Below are 20,092 nucleotides of genomic sequence, written 5' to 3'. Positions count from 1 at the left end.
TGCTTCAGTGGTCTGGGGTTCGCCGGTTTGGATCCCAGGTGCAGACCTGCACACTGCTCATCAGGCCATGCTGTGGTGGCATCCCACATAAAATAGAGGAAGATCGGCACAGATGTTAGCTCTTTGACAATCTTCCTCAAGCAAGAAGGGCCAGTCTTCCTTACCAAAAAAAAAAAAAAAAACGTTAAAAGCTTGACTTTTGAGCCTTTTTTCCCTAATTTAATGAGCCATGCATCGATGAGGACTTCACTCACCCCTGACCTGCCAGAAGTGACTGCATCCCCTCCATGTCATAAGGTGACTTTTTCCGAAGCCCTCCCCTGTATCACAAGGAACTCCTACCCACACGCTCTGGACTTCTGACCACAGAAAAAGAAAAAGAGACTCTCAGCCAGAGAGAGAGATTTCTCCGAGTAAGATTCTAAGAAGCCAAAGGAGTGGAGCTGTCTTCTTGTGGACTGTGTGTTCTTTTCCCGTGTGCAGGCTATTAAACAGCTGTGCTAATTTAAAATTAAAGTTCAACAACAGCATCTAATTTAAGAGGTGAGAGCAGCAGAATAAATCCAGGAGAAGTAATGGAAGGAAAAATTAAATAGAATGGAATAGACGACAAATATACGATAAAAATAAATGACAAAATTTGGTTCTTTAAAGCAACCAACATCAGGGAAATGCAATCAAAACCACAATGAGATACCACCTCACGCCGACGAGCATGGCTAATGAAACACACACACAACCCCACACACAGAGAAAATAAGTGTTGGTGAGGATGGGGGGAAATTAGAACCCTTGTGCATTGCTGTTGAGAATGTAAAATGATACAGCTGTGGGAAACAGTATGGCGGTTCCCAAAAAAAATTAAACATAGAATTACCACATGATCCAGCAATTCCATTTCTGGGCATACACCCAGAAGAGGTGAAGGCAGGGGCTCAAACAGATATTTGTACACCCATGTACACAGCAGCATTGTTCACAATAGCAAAAAGGTGGAAGCAACCCAAGCGCCCATCAATAAATGAATGATTAAACAAAATATAGTAAATACATACAATGGACTATTAATGAGACTTAAAAAGGAACAAAATTCTCACACGTGCTACAAAATGGGTGGTCCTTGAAGACATTATGCTAAGTGAAATATGCCAGTCGCAGAAGGACAAATATTGTCTGATTCCGTTTATATGAGCGACCTAGAGTAGTCAGTCAGAGACAGAAGGCGAAATGGTGGTGGCCACGGGCTTGTGGTGGGAGGATGGGGAGTTAGCGTTTAATGGGTACAGCATTTCAGTTTGTGAACACGGAAAGTTCTGGAGATGAATGGTGGTGATGGTTGCACAACAATGTGAATGTACTTAATGCCACAGAACTATATTAATTGTAGATGCTGAATTTTATGTTATGTATATTTTACCACAAAAATAATTTTGCAAAAAAAAAAGTAAATGAAACTAACAAAGTAGATAAATTACCCATAAGACTAATCAAGAAAAAGGGAGAGGACAAATAAACAGTATTAGGAATAAAAAACAGTAATAATTCTGATGTAGCAGGAATTAAATATAAAAGGATATTATGAATATATATATATATATTTTCTAATAGGAATATTGTAAAGATATTTATTCTCCCTAATTGATCTATAAAGTCAGTCCACTTATAAGCAAAACACTAGTAGAGTTTTCATGGAATTTTATAAGCCGATTTTTTTTTTTTTTTTGAGGAAGATCAGCCCTGAGCTAACTACTGCCAATCCTCCTCTGTTTGCTGAGGAAGACTGGCCCTGAGCTAACATCCACACCCATCTTCCTCCACTTTACATGTGGGACGCCTACCACAGATTGACTTTTGCCAAGCAGTGCCATGTCCGCACCCAGGATCCAAACCAGAGAATCCCGGGCTACCGAGAAGCGGAACGCACCAACTTAACCACTATGCCACCGGGCCAGCCCCTATAAGTTGATTTTAAGATGTATATGGAAGAACAAAATGCCAAGACTGTGACATTTCTGTATGGGTTTTAACCCTTCTTGATATTAAGACAAAATCAGAATAACTAAGACAATGTAGAAAATAAAAGTTGGATCATTCCCTTACACCACACACTAAAATCAAGTCCAGGCCAATTAAGACTTAGATGTGAAAGTAAAAATAAATACAACTTTTACAAAATGGCACAGGAGGCTATCTTTATGATCTGAAGCTAGGAAAGGATTTCTTAAACAGAACACAACACGAACAAGATTGATAAGCTTGACTACATTAAAATGACCAACTTTGGTTCTTCAAAAGAGAATATGTGCAGTGTGAAAGCAGTCATAGGCCATACAAAACGGAGTGTGGCTGTGTTCTAATACAACTTCATTTATAAAAACAGGCAGTAGGTTGCAGTTTGCCAACCCATGATCTAAATTTTTACCATTGTGGCTATATTATATGCAATGGACAAATGAAAAAGTTTTAAGGGAAAAAGACAACATAAAGGGTAAAATGACAAACTATGAACTGGAAGAAGATCTTTGCAACTTGTATAACTGAAGAGAGATTGATATCCATAAAATATAATGAGCTCTCAAAGATTAATTTAAGAAAACACAAGGGGTCAGCCCCCTGGCCGAGTGGTTAAAGTTCCAGACGCTCTGCTTTGGCAGCCCAGGTTCACGGGTTCGGATCCCAGGCATGGACCTACTCCACTCGTCAGCCATGCTGTGGAGGCGTCCCACATACAAAGTGGAAGAGGATTGGCACAGATGTTAGCTCAGGGCTAATCTTCCTCAGCAGAAAAAAAAACTACAACCCATTAGAAAAATGAATGAGAACCAAATAGTCATCACACAGAAGAAAATCAATGACCAATAAATATATGAAAAAAACACCCAACCTCAGTAGTCAGAGAGTACAAATTTAAACCATGTGGAACAATTGCAAGTGGATTTGTGAATTTGTAGAAAGACTAAAGACAGCTTGGCATACCTGCTAACGTTGAGCATATGCATATCCCATAGCTCAGAAGTTCCACTCCTGGATCTGCACCCCAGAGGAGTGGTTCTGAAAGTGTGGTCTTCTGGCCTCATGGCATCAACATCATCTGAGAACTTTTTAGAAATGCAGATTCTCAGGCCCCACCCCAAAGCGATCAGATAAGACTGCAATGGCAGAACCCAGCAATCTGTTTTAACAAATCATCCAGGTGATTCTGATGCTGCTAAAATTTGAGTCATGCAAAAAAAAAAAATTCCACAGAATTGTTTTTATTACAAAAACTGGAAGCAGCGTACACGTCCAATCATAGGATGAATAAACAAAGAATAGAATACAGCTCAAAAAAAGGGAATGAGCCAAAGTTGTGCTCATTAATAGGGAAGAATCTCAAAAACGTGATGTTGAATTTAATAAGGAAGTCGTAGAAGAATATGCATATTATGATTCTAGTTACATGAAATAGAAAACTGACAATATATTATTTAGGGATATAGATATTAAAACTAGAACAAAAAGCAAGGGCTGGACTGGTGGCATAGTGGTAAGTTTGCGCACACTGCTTCCATGGCCCAGGGTTGCCGGGTGCAGACCTGCACACCACTCATCAAGCTGTGCTGTGACAGCATCCCACATACAACATAGAGGAAGACTGGCACAGATGTTAGCTCAGCAACAATCTTCCTCACCAAAAATGAAACAAAACGAAAAACAAATACCTAGAACAAAAAACAAGATAACCCTAAATTAGGGATAATGGTTACCTTGGGAGGACAGATGGCAGAGGGCTATGTGCTTGAGGAGGACCACAGGGAGCTTCTAAGGTACTTACTGGTATGTTCTTTTCCTTTAGCTGGATAAGCATGTTATTTTTAAACTGAATATACATTATATGCAATCATTTGTAAATTACGAGAGCTAGTGTAGTCTGGTGGTCAGTAGCGTGGAATCTAGGCAGGCTGCGGGAGCTCGAATCCTGGTTCTGCCCCTTCTCTAGATTTGTGACCTTGGGGAAAGTTTCTTAACCCCTCAGTGCCTCAGATTCCTCATCTGTAAAATGGAGTCCAATAGCGCTAAACTCATACATATAGAAAGAGTGAAGTAAGCGCTACAGGGTGTTTGTTGTTGCTATTGTATGTTTGTTGCATTTTTTCTATGTTTTCTATATTTTACAACAAAAAAATTTCCTCAGGAATAAGGAAAGCTAAACTCACTCTTCCTCAAATTGTTTGGTATAATTTTGCTCAGGTGCAAAGGAACTGACAGTAGTGTCGTTAAAGATTCTTTTGAATTTGAATGTATTTTTCTTCTCTTTAGTTTTAATCTGTGTTTTATATCCTCCTTGTTAGCAACATTCTTGTGTTGATTTTCTCTACTGCGATCATTTTTATACAGCTTTGCAAAGCCAGCTGACCGGTCTGAGTGAAAAGGCACCCCACACTTTTTTTTAATCTCTCCAAGCTGGCCTGGTCTTGCTCACCAGCGCATCCCTTTCCATGGCGACAAACCTGCCCTCCAGGGATTGGTAACCTCTGGTTAGTGCTGTCACTGGGCAGGTGCAGGCCAGGTCAGAGCGGGCTCCTGGGCTCCTGAGAACTGCAACCTACAGACACAGGGCTTACAGCCATGTCCATGCAACAGACAGGGCAGGAAAGAAGGGTTTCAGTTTGCCTTTTGGGGAAGGGGGCAACCCAAAGCCTGTGAAAGAATCCTGCATCAGATGAGTGAGTGAAAGGAAAGAGAGAATATCAGGCTGGAGATCAGAAAAATTCTGGTTGGTCTTTGAGATCTTAAGGCAGTCAGAACTTAGAGGCGAAGATTTTCTTCTTTGCCAAATAAGTCCCATTCAGATTCATTCATTTGGGGAAAATTAAGGACCTGTTTTGTGAGCCAAGGCCTGCTATTCACTGGGGGAAGATCTGTGAAGAAGATGGACCTGGTCCCTACGCTCTTGGAGTTCAAAGTCTAGAAGTGGTGACAGAGGAAGCATTAGGACTTTACACTGTGAGTGAGTGAAGAGAGGAGCCCAAGCTAGAGCCAGGGATGCTGAGAAAGCGTCCCACAGGAAGGGGCGTCCACACTAAACCTGAAGAATACGTGAGCATGAGCCAGGAGTGTAGGGGCGAGGGGACTTGGGGAAGAAGAACATGGCGCATCCAAGGAACTCAGTGGTCAATACGGCTGACTGGGCTTAGTGTGGGGTCGTGTCGACAGAGGTGGTGTGAGAAGCAAACGAGTAGGATCATGTTGGACCTTACGCTCTCAAAGATTAATGAATGTGAAATTAGTTGTAGGAAAGGAAGCCTATGACAGTGACATGGAATTTGTGTGATTCGTTCATTCTGATCCATAATCAGAAAACGTTCTGTACAATCTAATGGTGAAAACGTGAGATGTGGATTGTTTCTCCAACCCTTTGTGCTCCTAGTAATTTAAGCCATATTGGGAAAGCAGAGAAACTTAATTTATTTCAAACTCATGACTGAGGAATTATGTAAAAATGATGATACATGTGACGTATTTGGCCATACCTGTAATTTGGAAGGAGGGCACACACTCATGCCCCAGCTTAGTGTGTCTCCTTAGGGGGCCCATGGACAGAGAGCTCAGTCCTAAAAGCCGAGTCAGGGGGTTGCCTGCTGATGCCCTCCCACTGGGAGCTGTTCTGATCTTGTCATGCAAAACGGAAATATGAGTAGAAGTCATCCTCATAAATTTTAGCCTAAGACATAATTTCTGTGATGAATAAAGACCACGATCGTTTCAGAGGCTCTATGAGCCCTTCCTTGGCCAGAAGGATTCACTGTTCCCCAAGTGTAGCCGAGGACCACAGGTTTGCCAGCTTAATCATGGGGACAGGGAGAGGGGTGGGTTCCTGGGTCTCAGCCTATTGTTGGACAGACGATGGGAAAAGAAAACTGTACCCCAGGTGGGCAGCTTGGGAGAAGGCAGGCAAGTGAGCAGAACAAGATGCTTCTTCATTTGAGGTTTTGCAGGGGCCCATTTTACTCTGAGTTTTGCCAGGTCTGCCCAGCTTTGTCTGGAAAGTTAGCAGAACAGAAAGAGGCAGCATCCTGGCCCTGTGACAGGCGGGACTTCCGGGTTTTGCCATTGGATGGCTTGACTTTTATTTATGTTACAGGTGGGTTTTTTCATTTTCTTTTCCTCTTACTGACAGCCATTCTCAACAAATTAGTGGCGTTGTCATCCTCTGATGACATCCTTCCCAGTGAGAAATTTCAAATAGCATCTCCCCCACCGGAGTGGGCTGCGAGGGCAGAGATGTTAGCACAAAGATATGTTTGCCAAGTTCTGACCCTCACCATTCCCCTGGGCAGAGATGGGGTAAAAGTCAGTGCATCTGACTAAGTCCCTTTGCTGTTTTGAACTGTCTTGACAAAGGAACCAGAAAATTAAAAGTCTTTGCGGACAAGCCAGAATGTGAGTGCAGTGGGATTTTTTCTGTCTTCCTTTCCTTTTTCTTGGAGTGTGCCCTGAAGTGTAGCAGAGCTGGTGGCTCTGTGAATCTCTGTGGGGTCGTGGCATGAACTGTCCGTAGACAGCATGCCAGCTAACGTTCTGGAGGGGGTGGTTGGCAAGCACGGAGGTTTGACTGCATAATCTGCAGCTCTTCCTAATTCCAGCAAGATTCTCTCTTGAAGCCTAGACATCCTGCACGATTTGGAGAGGGTGCTCAGAGATAGGCCTGGAAGGGGTTTTCTGAGGAACGACATCTGGGACTGGAGGTTTGGGGGTGGGTCTCCTGGAGAGAATATTCAAAGTGGAGGCAAGTGTGTAAACACTCAAAGAAAATGCTTAATATTTTGTCAGAAAGGAATAAACTGTTAATATTACTAAATGGGAAGGGCGTGGGCAAAGCTGAGAGGAGCTCGGACCAAAGAACAGTTAAGGAGACGTACAAATGTGGCGTGGGCTCCATCCCACGTGCCCGGGCAGAGCTCTGCGAGGCTCTGGGCAGTCCTTCACTTCCCCAAAACCTGTCTGTAGAAACCTCATCTTTGTAACGTGCACCTAATGACCCTCAGTCCCCCTGCCATGACACTCGAGGAGCTGATTATGGGGTACGGAATCAGTAAGTACCAATGCACTGTAAACGCCATCGAGCATTTCCTTAAGGAGAGAAGGCTTCTTGATGGTCATGCTTCAGATGTCGCTCTTGACATCCGTGCTCTCCCGGCTCCGATGACTGTGTTCCCGGATCACGAAGAGATTAATCAGCGGACAGTTAATAGCAGAACACCCACCAACGCTGACGGCAGGCCCCTAATGCACGTATTAAATGCTAGTTTGTGTTACCTTGATAACATGAAATTTATCTTGGTGAAGGACAAGGGTTCTTCTTATGAACTCCTTGTGTGAGTTCGCTGAACTCATTTCTACCAGCGGCGTAAGGTTTTGAAAAAGTGCTTCAAATGCAAAACGGAAGGGTTCCTCCACCCCACCCCACCCCCATATCAATTACAGGTTTTAAGACAAATTCTTGTTTGATCTGTTTGAAGATGAGATAAAAATCTGCATTTTGGTTTCTTTTGCACAGTTTAGCATATTCGGATCCTTGGGAGTTTGGAAGTGTAGGGAGGAAGACATTTCCTCTTCCCAAATGGGGGTTCGTCTGGCTGGAGAACGAATTAAATTCACATGAGACAGAATAGCAAGAGAAAATTAAACAAAGCTTTATGAGGAACCATGGCCCCGGGCCTTTCTTCCCGAAGGAAGAAAGGGCACCGAAGAAGTGGGGTGCACAGAGTGGTTACATACCCCCAAACAGGGTGTTTCACATGTGATTGAAATGTCCCTTTTACAATAGTCATGAGGCTGCTCTGTCAGCACAGCTCTTGATGGAAACGGCAGATAGGTCTGCTGTCTCAGTGAACACCGCGGGGTGGCAGGTGTGTTGCCTCGGGCTAGGGGGGGTCACATAGGAGCGCTGCAATCCATTCCCAGCCTAAAGAAAGATGCTTAATCTTTAAGGAGATGCCAACATTGGGAGGGGGAGGGAAGTCAGTTACAGGAGGTTACCAGACAAGCACAATAAAATGCAGATTTAAGTCCTTGCCTTTGGTATTAAGAGTTTCTAGAGAGGTCATCTCCTTTCTTCTTCCTGGTACAGAGAGGGAGGCACCTTTTACAGATAGAGATTTCCCTTACAAATGTAAACATGTCCTAACAAAGGGCAAGTTCCATTCCTCAGAGCCTCCTTCCCTGTCCCAGTTTATCAAAAGCAGTCAGCCTCAAATAATCCTGATGCCAAAGCGACATATCTTGGGGTGGCCAATTTCAGGTCCCTGCAGAAGTCAGCCTGCGATCCTGCCCATGCACTCTGGCCAGCATGCGGCCAGGCCCATCTGTACCTCCTCAGTGCTGTTGATGGGGCCCTTGGAGCCGAGCCGTGTGGTCAGTTGAAGGGAGGAACATCAGGGCAGTCTAAAGGGCTTGCGAGCGAGGACAGAGAAGGAAATGGTTCTTATGCCCCCTCAGGTTGAAGTGTTGTTGTTTGGGATTCGAACTAAAATAAACACTCACCACCCAAGAAACCAGAAGCTGACGCCAGGGGCAAAGAGGCGGACGAGGCGAGGCCTGGCCGGGGTTCCCACCCTCTCCGGTGGGAGTGGGGAGCTCTCCCCAGTCCGTGACCTTGTACCTGCTGGGACACAACCCCCCAGTGGACACAGTGACAGTGTTGTGGACAGCAGCTGTCATTATTCCAGTGTCTCAGGGCGTCCGCCTGAGTGGAGTGGCCGCACCCTGGGCAAAGGACAGAAGCTGGCGTGAGCAGCTTCAGTGGCCTCACAGCTGGACAAGGGACACGCATGGCTCAGCTCCCAGCAGTGAGCCTAAGACGGGCCTCCTCCAGGACAAGTTGCCCTTCGGAGCACAACAGAGAGCCCCCTCCTAGCCACCCCCCACCTACCCAGTCACCAGAGATCCCTGCCAATGTGCCAAAGCTTGGCAGAGCTTTGCTAGCTCTATAAATCCGAGGCCTGCTCAGAATGCAGACAGGATCCCTCCTCTGGTTCCCATCACACTGTGTTGCTGCGGGCCTTCAGCAGAGGGAGGCTGCCTTTTATATGCAAATATTTGGAACCCATTCACTCCCCAGTTCCTGCCACCTACCCTCCCTCTTGTAAGACCCTGTCTGTACCATCCAAACGGCAAATAGAAGTTCCCACCCCACTGGAACCATTAGAGCCTCTAAGGCATGGTTACAGCCTGAGGCCTGAAAGGGACTTATTTTTGACACTCCAGTGCTGATTCAGATGTAGTCTCATGGGAAACAGATGCTACAAGAGGTAGATGACTTGAGGCAAAACTCCTGGGGAGGAGAAAATGAGGAAAATGATAGCTAAGGTTTAATGACCCCGAATACCTTACGGAAGGAAGGCTCTCCTTTATTCCGGGCAGGAACCGTTAAGGTCTGCCCTATCATTATTCCAGATGGTCCAGGAAGAAAAGGCCGGCTCCGAGAGGCTAAGGAATTTTTCCAGAGCCACCCTCTTGGGTGGTGGTAAATCAGGGACTGGACCCCAGGCAACCCAGGCCCACACCCTGAGCCCTTTGTGGGTTCCACTGAAGAGGGGAAGAACTGAGATGGCCAAGGCTGTGGCAAGGACAGCAGAGACAACTGAGGATTTCTCCGTCTCCTTCCACCCTGAAGTTAGCGTCAGTGGTTGTGAAAAGCGCTTCTGGCCGTCCCATAGTTCTTCAGCTTTCTTCCCTTTTTTCTTCCCTGCTCTGCTGTCCTTTCTCTGCTCCCTCCTCCTTGGAGCCCTAGGAGGCTTCTGAGCCAAGCCCTGTGTGGTGTGGCAGGTCTGATCCCTCCCCGGCAGCCAGTTCTTTCAGCAGAGCTTTGCTGATCAATATTGAAAGCTGCAGCCAGAGAAGAAGAATGTTCCCAAAATACAAAACGTGCCTCCCAGGGAGACTCTTCCTTAGGAGGGAGAGTGAGTACTTCAAACCTCTCGCACAGTTCTCCGAGGCGTTCTGTAATGGCCCTGCAGCTGCTCCACAGCCAGCCTCCAGAAGCACCAGGCCCCTCAGCCTGCCTCAGGGTCCCGGCTGGCAGGTGCATGACGGAATCCGTTCCCTTTCACCGCCTTCAGCTGCACCACATTCTTCTTTGCTACACTCCTGTGTATTCTGTACTTACATTTCATGGTTGGACTCAGATTTCCTCCTGCTGCTCCCTACACCCTCTATGGCATGTGTATGCCCTTGTGTGCAGCCTCGGTACCAAAATCACTAGAGCCCTCCTATTTTACTGCCACATTAAGCAGTTTCTTTGTCACCAAAGCAGGCAGCCCTTGTCAGGGAGAAATTGGAGGAGAACAAAATGGGAGAGAGTAGCAGGTCTTTCCCTCCAGAGGAAGTTGCTGCTTCTCGCCCAGTCTTGATGGAAAACAACCTCACAATGGTTTCCCCACAGTGAGTTGGCTCTTGAACGTGGATGCTAAGGAGCTCCAGAACGGCCGCCAGCCTGGCTGCGTATCAGAGCTGGGGCAAAAAAACCTCCTCCCAAGAGCTGGTTCACAATGGTGAAATTCACAGTGGTGAAAAATATGTCACTGAAATAAAGCAACTCACTGAGTGGCTTGAATAGTAAACTGCTAAAGCAGGGATTAGTGAACTGAAAGATATCACAGAGATTAAAAAAGAAACAGAAAGAAGTTGAAATCTGCAAGGTAAATTGAGAAGATCTAATAGGAGAAACTATAAAAATATGGAGAAAATATAAAAAATAGAGGGAGGCAATATTCAAAAAGCTCATGGTTGAGAATTTTCCAGAATTTAATATCTTCTCAGACTGAAGGAATAAAACCAATTTCCAACCATGATAAATAAAAAGGAATCCTTATTGTTATGTCTTAGTGGAACTTCATGCCATCAACAACAAAACAACAATAAAAATTTTAAAATCTACCAATGAGAAAAGACATACTTGTAAAGAAATGATACAAGATAGACTTCTCCTCAACAAGAGACGTCAGAATAAATGGAATATTATCTCCAAACTGCTGAGGGAAAGGAACAGTCAATCTAGAATTCTATACCCATTAAAGCTATCATCCAAGATTAAAGGCAAAATTAAAGGTTTTTGTGGTCCACAGACTGGGTGAGTGTATCCCTCACAGACGATTGTTAAAAGAATTACTAAAAATGTACTTCAACAGAAGGAATCAAATCCAGAAGGAAGGTATGGACTTCAAAAAGGAAAGAAGTTAGTATGTTGGTTTATTTACATAAGTAGAGGTCATACATGATAATGATGACTAACAGAGGCTTAAAAACAAGGTGAAATTAAAATCTAGGCAGCAACATGAAAGATGAAAGAAGGCATTCTAAGACCCTTTTACTTTCTGGAGGAGGACATAAACATTGATTAACATATATTAAAAGCAAGCATAACTACTAAAAGAACAGAAACTATCACTTCTAAACCAGTAGAGGGAGGAAAAAGGTATTAAAGAAAGCAACCAACCAACCTGACAGAAAGCAAGAATGAAGGAAAGAAAGCATAATAAATAGGAAACATGAAATAGGATGTGTATATATACATGTATGTGTGAATGATGCCAAAAATAAGTTCAGATATATCAGTTTTTACAATAAACATTTAAATCACATCTTAATAACTATGAGATTAGATTTTATTTTAATCAGCCATGTACCGCTAATGAAATAGACTTAAAATAATGCAAAGTTTAGAAGTTTCTGGTGAGCTAACATCTGTGCCAATCTTCCTCTATTTTATATGTGGGACGCCACCACAGCATGGCTTGACAAGTGGTGTCTAAGTCTGCTTCCAGGATCTGAACCTGTGAACCCTGGGCCACCGAAGCAGAGCGTGTGAACTTAACCGCTATACCTCTGAGCCGGCCCTGAAAATAACTGATTTCTTGCCAAGAAGACTGGGGATAGCATAACTATGGATGATAGATGGGGAAGTCCCACCTTGGAAATGAAAATAAGTTAACATTTATCGACTTCTTCCTAAGTCTTACCTGGGGCCTACCAAGGAAATCAAGAAGGAGCATCAAAGAGAAGAACTTGTGCCATTTGTCATGGAAGCCCAGACAGAGGAGGAGAACTTGCAGTGTGTAATGGGTGGGAGCCCCCCCAAAAAAGGATAATTCAAGAAGAAACGACAGGAGATGTCAAGGATAAAGAAGACGGTCAGCAAGATCTGTGCTGGAGAAAGACTGAGCAGAATGCATATCCAGAAGAAGCTGTTAGGTCAAAGTGTAACAGGCCAGATGAGCAGGGTATTGAGCCTACTGGTAAGAGATTAAAGAAGGAAAAAAGAAGTAAGAAATGGAGGAAGCAAGAATGGATTTCTCTCTCAGGAAGTTCAGCACCTAGGGGAAGACAGATCGGATGGTGAAGAGAAATGCAGGCTCAAAGGAAGTTACTGTGGAATAAGCAAGAAACATTTTTAAGAATAAAACCTTAATTATCTAGAGTCCTTGGGGAAATGAGTTTCCTGGGTAACTTTTCTAGGTGACCTAATGCTGCTTTTTAAAATACCAAAGCTAATTTTGACCATTTTTTAAATGCCCAAAGTTACCAGCAAGAGCAATATCAGGGTGGTCTCTTGCTAGAAAGATGAATGATACTCTTTTGTGACTAAAAACCAGTTGGACATCGTTTAGCCTTGTTTTGAGCTCAGTCATTGCCCCTTGACTGCAAGACCTGTTGAGGCCTGGAGACCTGTTTGCCTCTGGACTAGCCACAGAGAGCTTTCCTGAGTTCTTTTATCTGTTCTTTGACATCTTGGAGTATCTGTCTTTTACTGTCAGCCATCTTTTCTTGTAACTTGCCATAATTTTTTATATCTAGTCTGCTCATGAGTTGGGTTAAGGTATGCTCAGCCCTGACAGATGAATCTACTCAGTATATTGGCTCAGCCAGGTTTCTGAACTTGAAAGGCTAAGGTCCAGACCCTGGTCAATCACCAGGATGATAACCGTCACCCTGATACTGCTGGTTCTAGCTCAGATGTACAATTTAATATAAAATCAAGAGCCACCTGTGGTGAGCATCGGAGAGACTCTTCAGAATATAGTGTATGCGCTGTAGCATGTGGATCTGGGATTTGGCTCTTTAGTCAAAGGCCTCTTTGGAGTGCTTTCCCTTTATTTCCTAATCTCGGCAGGAGGAGAACCCTCAGAGAGGGCTAACTGGCTGCATCTTTCCTCAAAGGTAACTTAGAGATTTCTGCCTTAAAACTGATTAATTCTCTCAATACAGATAGAGAAAGAGGATGTCTCTCCTACCTACCTACCACCCATCCTTCAGGAGGAAAGGTGTTTCTTTTATATGAACTAAAATAGCCTCTACTCTGCCACCAGTAGTGTATGCTGCACTTCTCTGCCACCCGGGCTGGACAAGTAGACTTGCGTCAAAGACTTCACAGTCACGTGCTGCATAATGATGTTTCAGTTGACGATGGACCGCATACACGATGGTGGTCCCATAAGATTAGTACATGTGGCCTAGGTTTGTGGTAGGCTATACCATCTAGGTTTGTGTCAATATACTCTGTGATGTTCGCACAACGACGCAATCACCCAACAACGCATTTCTCAGGACCTGTCTCCACTATTAAGCAATGCATGACTGTATAACCTGGAATCTTAACAATCCTGAGATCATTTGCTAAAGACATTGTTCTTAAATCAAATGTAACGATGGGGCTAGATGCAGGTCTCTTTTAACGTGAGAGTCGGTAAATCCAGAAGAGGTTCTAACAGAAGAGATGGAAGAGGCTTCTGCTGTTCTGAATTCCATAACTCACCGATCTGAAGGCAAGTCACAGACACTCCGAGTAGGGAAAGACCACTAGTCATGGCAAGATGGTCTGCCGGTCAAGGTCCACAGGCTGGCTTCAAGAGGCCTTCCTTATGGGGTAACATTTATTATCTTGGTGATTTACCAGAGTCTGGCTAGCTTTTCAGGTTCAGAAGCTGGTTTAATTAACATACAAAGAGTAGATTCATTACCAGAGCTGGGCTCACCTGAACCAAGCTTACAAGAGTGATTTGCAAACCCAAGTGCCAGTTGACATTTATGCAGAGAAATATAACTGACTGATATCCTTAAAGTACAAATGACTAGCTCATTCCTTCCCTGTAGGCTGGTCTACACAGGGTGGCAGATCATAATCAGGTTACTTGGTGAACAAGAAGTCAGAATAAAAGTAAATCATATATGTTTAATGACATAGGCTAAGAGAGCAATCCATCCACACGAAATGTGGTCCTACCAGTGGAACTCAATTTCTTTGAAGTCTGTCGGTTATGACTCTCTCTGCCCTGATCACTATTTGGATAAACACCTGCCAATGTTTTGTCTCATTTTTTTATGCCCTCAAGGCTAACCCAGGCCCACACCCACCCAAACCACCTCCCACATTAGTCTTTCTCTACATTTTAATACTTTCCATCAGCTTATAGCGTAATCATTCTTTTCCTTTGAGTTTTACAGTTCAGATCTCAATAAGCAATCTTATTTTTCAACTCCTGGGGGATCCCTCACTGTAAGCACATTGGTCAAGAAGAGAGTGTGGCATTGATAAGGGTAGGTGGGGCAGCTCATGCACACCCAGGGTTATCAGTCACCAAAAACACCTTTCACATTTTTACTATGTTCCCATGCTACGTGTACTATTACTGACATTTCTCTTTAAATCAACTCACTTTTTAGAAACAATTTATTTTAAAAGGAGATTTACTCCTACCATAAATAGAAAATGACCATCCTTTGTCCTAAAAGGGATGTGGCCCTAAAAATAAACACATTGAAAACGAAAGCTCTTATTTTCCCCACGTACTTTTTTGGCTAGACCCAGTTTGCCATGGAAAACGGAGCCTGAGCGGATCTGTGTTAGATAGCTGAGCACCAGACTGAGAGTGTCCTTGACATCATCAAAACCCCAAGAGGACTGAGCAGCAGAACGATTTAGGAAGTTATTTAACGTGTACCCATCTAACACCTAAGCAGTAATCTCACAGTAGGCACCCACATTTTGGGGAAAGTGACCAAGGCTTTTTGTGACGTTAAGCGTGTTTGAAAACTGTTTACACGGCTGTAGTGAAGCCTCCTCAGCTAAGCCCAACCTCAGACTCTGCCTGATGCCCACTGACCATCTTGTCCCTGCTTCTCCCTGCACAGGTACACACTGGCAGCTCAGGACCTGGTGATGCGTGCCCGCGGCGTCCTGAAGGACAGAGGATGGCGGATATCCAATGACCGACTGGGCTCAGGAGACGACATCTCTGTATATGTCATTCCTTTAGTACATGGAAACAAACTGTCATGAAAACGGCCCAGGGGGTTGGGAGGACAGCAGGGAAGAAAGCTGGGATGCTTCTTGGCACAGCGGGGCCGGGAAGGGCCCCGGCGGAGATCCGGAGGATGCCAGCTCTTCTCGGCCCAGGTGGGGAGTCTGCACCAAAAGGCCTCTGGCTGTGTGTCATGATGACCCTTAGGCTTCAGTTTCCTCTTTAGTGACAGGTCTGGATACTCAACAAGAGCAAAACGTAAAGGCTGCTACTGAGTGCTCTGTTTCTTTTGGTTCCCTTCATAGGCCTCCTCGGTGGCCACTGCCTGTTTTGGGCACATACATCATATTTATTTTATCTAGAGTAGCTGGGGCAGCCATTTTCAGGTATAACTGGCAGAAGACTCTTCGGCCGGTCAAGCTGCCAACTTCTCTACGGGTTAAAAGTGCTGCATTGGAAAGTTGGGGATCACGCCTCAGAAAGTGTAAGCACCCACCTTCTAGTAAGCCTGAATTTATTTCAGGGAACGCTATGTGTGTGTGTTTGTGTGTGTGTGTGTGTCTTCTTCTATGGTGATGGTGGGGTGAGGTGGGATTTTTTTTTTTTACTCCTTGAATCTTAATTGTTTCCCTTCCATAGAGCAGGCTGGGACTTCCCAACCCCTTGCTGAGGAATGTGTGTGTCAAAGTCCAGCTCGGGCTGTGGCCATATGCGGTAGCCCACACCACCCTGGCAGCCTTCTGGAGAAGTGCCCTGGCTGAGAGAGGGCTGTCTTTGTTGTGTAACAAGCTGTTCCCTGAGTTGCATTTTCTCACCAAATCATGTGTTTTCGTGAAAATATGGGTGTTTCTTTGGACCAACAGTCCCTCTTTGGTCTTCAAGGGTCCCCCTTGTATGGCTTGAGGTTTCTCTCTGAGAGTCTGGGTTTTCGTTTCTGGAATGGTTGGCCGTCCCCCACCTGCTGTGCTATGGGGACACAGATGAAGCAATGTTTAAGAGAGCAGCTTAGGAAGTTCCTTTATCGCTCAGTTCACCTGACCTCCTTTGAGAACCATTCCGCCATTTTGGCTCTGGGTTTGATGGGCCGTGACTGTCCCCAAACCCACTCCAAACAACGAGTAAGCATCAGAGTTCTATCAAGAGCAGCAGTTCTACTCTCCTCATCCTCTTTGGGCAAGTCCCACTCAGAATGGCTATTTGACCAAAGTGAATTTGAAGTGGGCTGACTGGTCATTCTCATGCCATGTGCTCTTTTCTCCATGGAATCACATCCCAGCCACTCCAGAACTGAGACCCCTCTTCCCACTGTCGCTCCACCTCTGAGCGATCCTCACTTGAGCAGCAGCAGACACTAGATCTACCTGCTGCTTCTCTGCCAGGAGGAATCACAAAATGCATTTTTAGAAATCACTTTTCTCTCACAGGCAGACTGCTGCTGTGCACCGGGGGAAATGTAAAGCAAAGACCAGTCTTCTTCCTGCAGATCTCCTGTGGTGTCATCCGCCATCTTGACAACTTTGTGTAATTAAAACATCCTTCCCACCAAATAAAGAAACAGGTCATTGGTGTGATCCCCAGAAATGCTGGAGAGCCAACTCCAGTTCTCATGTTTGTTTGAATCCCTTCCCCAGAGGAGAGGAGAGAAACCTTTCCTCCAGGAGAGTTTATTGCCTGCATTCCTGGAGTTGTAGCTATTCCCTCAGGAGAGGCCCAAAGCCTTCCTACTCAGGAAAGACCATCCACAGTGTAGAAACAATGCCCTGTCTGGCCAGTGAAGTACTGGGGGAGTGCACCCACCAGGTATTTGCCAAAATGTTGTCTGGGAAGAACTGGACCACCACCAGGAATCGTCTTCCCCTGACAGCTCCCCTCCTCCTCCAGTCAGTCCGAGCTACCCCGAACATCTCTGTGGGGAGAAGTTTGTGGTAAGCCATTTGCTTCTCTGGCACAATGTGATGCTACGGGAAAACATGCAGGCATCCTCCAGCAGTGTGGTCCACTTTTTGTTCCTGCCCTGACTCTCAGTCACGTACCAATTGGAAACTTGAGAAAGTTGTCCGTGGAGGACTTTCCCACCACAATCTTTGGGAAGCTTTCCTCACAAGCAGTCACCTGTGTTCCTATTGCCTTTCATTTCTTTCCTTTCCTGGGCTTCTGTCTGGGTACTACCTTGAGCTTCTCTGTCGAGCCACCAGAGTCAGAGTTTGGGTGTAGATATCATGTGGATGTCATGACAACCTTCTACTCAATTCACCAGTTCATTTACCGCCAAGGCATGTCTCAGGAAAAACTCTAGAACCCCCTTATTGAATTTACCCTAAAGTCTTGAGCATTTGGTCCTCCTGGTTTTAGTTAGGTATCTAGGAATTCTTTTCCTAAGCCCCTCCTTGGGTGAGATCTTAGGAGCAAGCTGAAGCCATGTTTTTATTTGGGGGATGGTAGGAAAACAACAAATGAAATGAATAAATAAGATGTGGAAACAATGATTTGTTAATGCTCGTAGCACTGATATTGCTCTGTGAATTGAGCTTACTCGGTTTGGGCCTTATTTTTCACCCAGGCCCCACGGCATTCCCTCCCAGGGCAGTAGCTGTGTCTATATAACAAGTCAGCCTTTGGAGCATTCCTGGAAAGGTCAAAAGGCAACAGGCTCAAAATTCTGCAGAATATATTTATATGTGGGTCCGAAATCTTGTCTATCTGACCTATAGCCAAATCCGCTTGCCCTCATAGCCTCAGAGGAAGTCTTGTTTAATAAAAAGCTTTTGATTTCCTAGTCAATCTTCATGCTTGTCTTGGGGGGGGGGGGGGGGTGTGGCCACTGCCTCTAGTGAAAGGCTCTTTCACTTCTAAATCTCTTTGTTGGGCTGCCCCTGCTCGTCACAATATTTGGGGACACTCTTTTAGTTAAAGAGAGCAACTCGCGCTCCATCCACGCTCTGCAGCATTGTTCAGGCAACAACCAAACTTCTGTTCTGGCAACACCTGAAATCAGGACAGTGCCAGCAGCTGGAGGGGTGGAGGGTGTGGTCTGTGGCGGTGTGCTTACCTAAGTGCTGTTCTTGGGGTGGGAAGGGAGAGGTGAAAATTGGGCGAGGCCGAGTACTCAGCTGTCTAAGGCCACAAAAGTGGGCATTTCAGTTATTCCCCACAGTATACAGCTTTGGGGAATCTGAGGTGTTTAGTTTTTTAATTCCTCGTAGCTTACCTCCATGGGGCTGCTTGCAGCCAGCTGTGCTCACCCTCTGCGGCCTCCTCCAAGTGTTCGCTTCCCGGGAAGCATTGTGACGGCTGGAGGCAGAGACGGGTGGGCGGGGCCGAGAGTCCCGGTTCCCAGGTCTGGCCTCAGGTCTTGGCTGTTCTGGGAGGTGTTCAGTTTACCAAGAGCACAGGCGTGCAAACACTTGGGAAAAATCTCCCACATCTTTAAACTTCTGATTCTCCTCTTGATTTGCACCTCCTTCCTCATCCGCCAATCAACTTGATTTACAAGCACACAGCGCTCAGTGGTTTGCCTTCCGCCACATTTTGAGGATCTGACCTTTCTTTAAGTGGCCCAGCAGCTCCACTGTTTGCAGAGTGACTGGGTTAGGCTTTTAGGAGTCTATTTTCAGTAAGTTAGTGCTTCTGGGACACTTAAGAAAGCAGTGAGAGTCATTTTCTATGCAGAGAACCACCAGGCTGACCCTAAAAGTTACCAGAGCTAAGAAAATCGTAAAACAATATCTGGCCACAGGGCAGAATTTTACACTAGGAACTTGGGTTTTTGAGGACTTAGAATTGCAGAGAAAGGTTGCAGCTTGCACGCCACGGCACCCCTTGCTGAGCAGATGTGGGTTAATGTGTAGGCGATGTGGCTGACGTGTGCACACCGGGACTTTTCAAAGGACACTACTCGAGCAGCCCGACTTGCCTCTCCTGCGGCACCACGGCGGCTCTGCGGCAGGTTGGAGGGCCGGGCCGGGAGCCCTGCTCTTTCTAATCCGCGATGGTGTCTGTGTAAATAGCTTTCATTTTTCCTGTGCGTCTTAGATGAAGTTTTGTTCCTGTAGCGACCAGGTAGACAGTGACCAAATGAGGCTGTAAACGTGCTGTTGTTTCCTGCTGTGATGTCCTTCAAGGGGAGCCTCGTGTCCTCCACTCTTCCAATCTTCCGTAGGATTTTGTGTTTGCTCGGGGAGTCCCGAGGTTACGCTGTCTCTCCTGTTTTGCCTCCATTTTCTTTGTTTCTTCTGGAGACCCAGGGAGGCCCACAGTGAAGATAATTTGTAAGGAATGTATCGTAAGGCGTGGGTTTCCAAAGATTGCCTCTCTCGGTGAATGAGCAGAATCTGCCTGAAGATGGTTTCAGAACCGTGTACCTTTATGTTTGTGATTGTGAAACCTTGACTTTTGTAACCCAAAAATGAAAACTGTTTAGTAAAGGGGATCTATTTTGTGTGTTTTGAAACTTAGGTGCAATGTTCCCTGGAAAAAGCTAAAGAAATGTATATGCTCGATGACATTTTAAAATAAAATATATATATGTATATAGGACACCTTTAGCAAAGCTTTTGTGTGTCATTTCTTTGAGCTCACTGTGAAGTTTCTTGGCCTATGTGGAGTTATCAACTGTGAACACAGACTCAAAACGAAATCAAGAGGGAATGGACGCCAACACTATCAATCCCCACAGGAGCAGCAGTAAAGGCCATACATTTCAGCCATCGCTCTAGAAGAACCACCATGGATATTACTCCCAGGAAGGATTCTTTTTTTTTCAGTTGAGATATAATTGACATACAACATATTAGTTTCAGGTGTACAACATA

At 45.2% G+C, this 20,092-nt stretch overlaps 1 protein-coding gene across 1 annotated transcript in view; it reads left to right on the top strand.

The window, feature by feature from the left end:
* Positions 1-19,817, top strand: part of PPM1H (protein phosphatase, Mg2+/Mn2+ dependent 1H) — a 231,100-nt gene extending 211,283 nt beyond the window's left edge. Inside the window, exon 10 of the mRNA XM_023643925.2 lies at positions 15,172-19,817. Coding sequence (XP_023499693.2) covers positions 15,172-15,319 — 148 coding nt within the window. The 3' untranslated portion in view covers positions 15,320-19,817. The remainder of the gene's footprint in view (positions 1-15,171) is intronic.
* The last annotated feature ends 275 nt before the right edge of the window (positions 19,818-20,092 follow it).

Source organism: Equus caballus, chromosome 6 (genome assembly GCF_041296265.1).
Source record: "Equus caballus isolate H_3958 breed thoroughbred chromosome 6, TB-T2T, whole genome shotgun sequence".
Lineage (NCBI taxonomy): Eukaryota > Metazoa > Chordata > Mammalia > Perissodactyla > Equidae > Equus > Equus caballus.
This window is presented reverse-complemented; position numbering and strand designations above follow the sequence as displayed.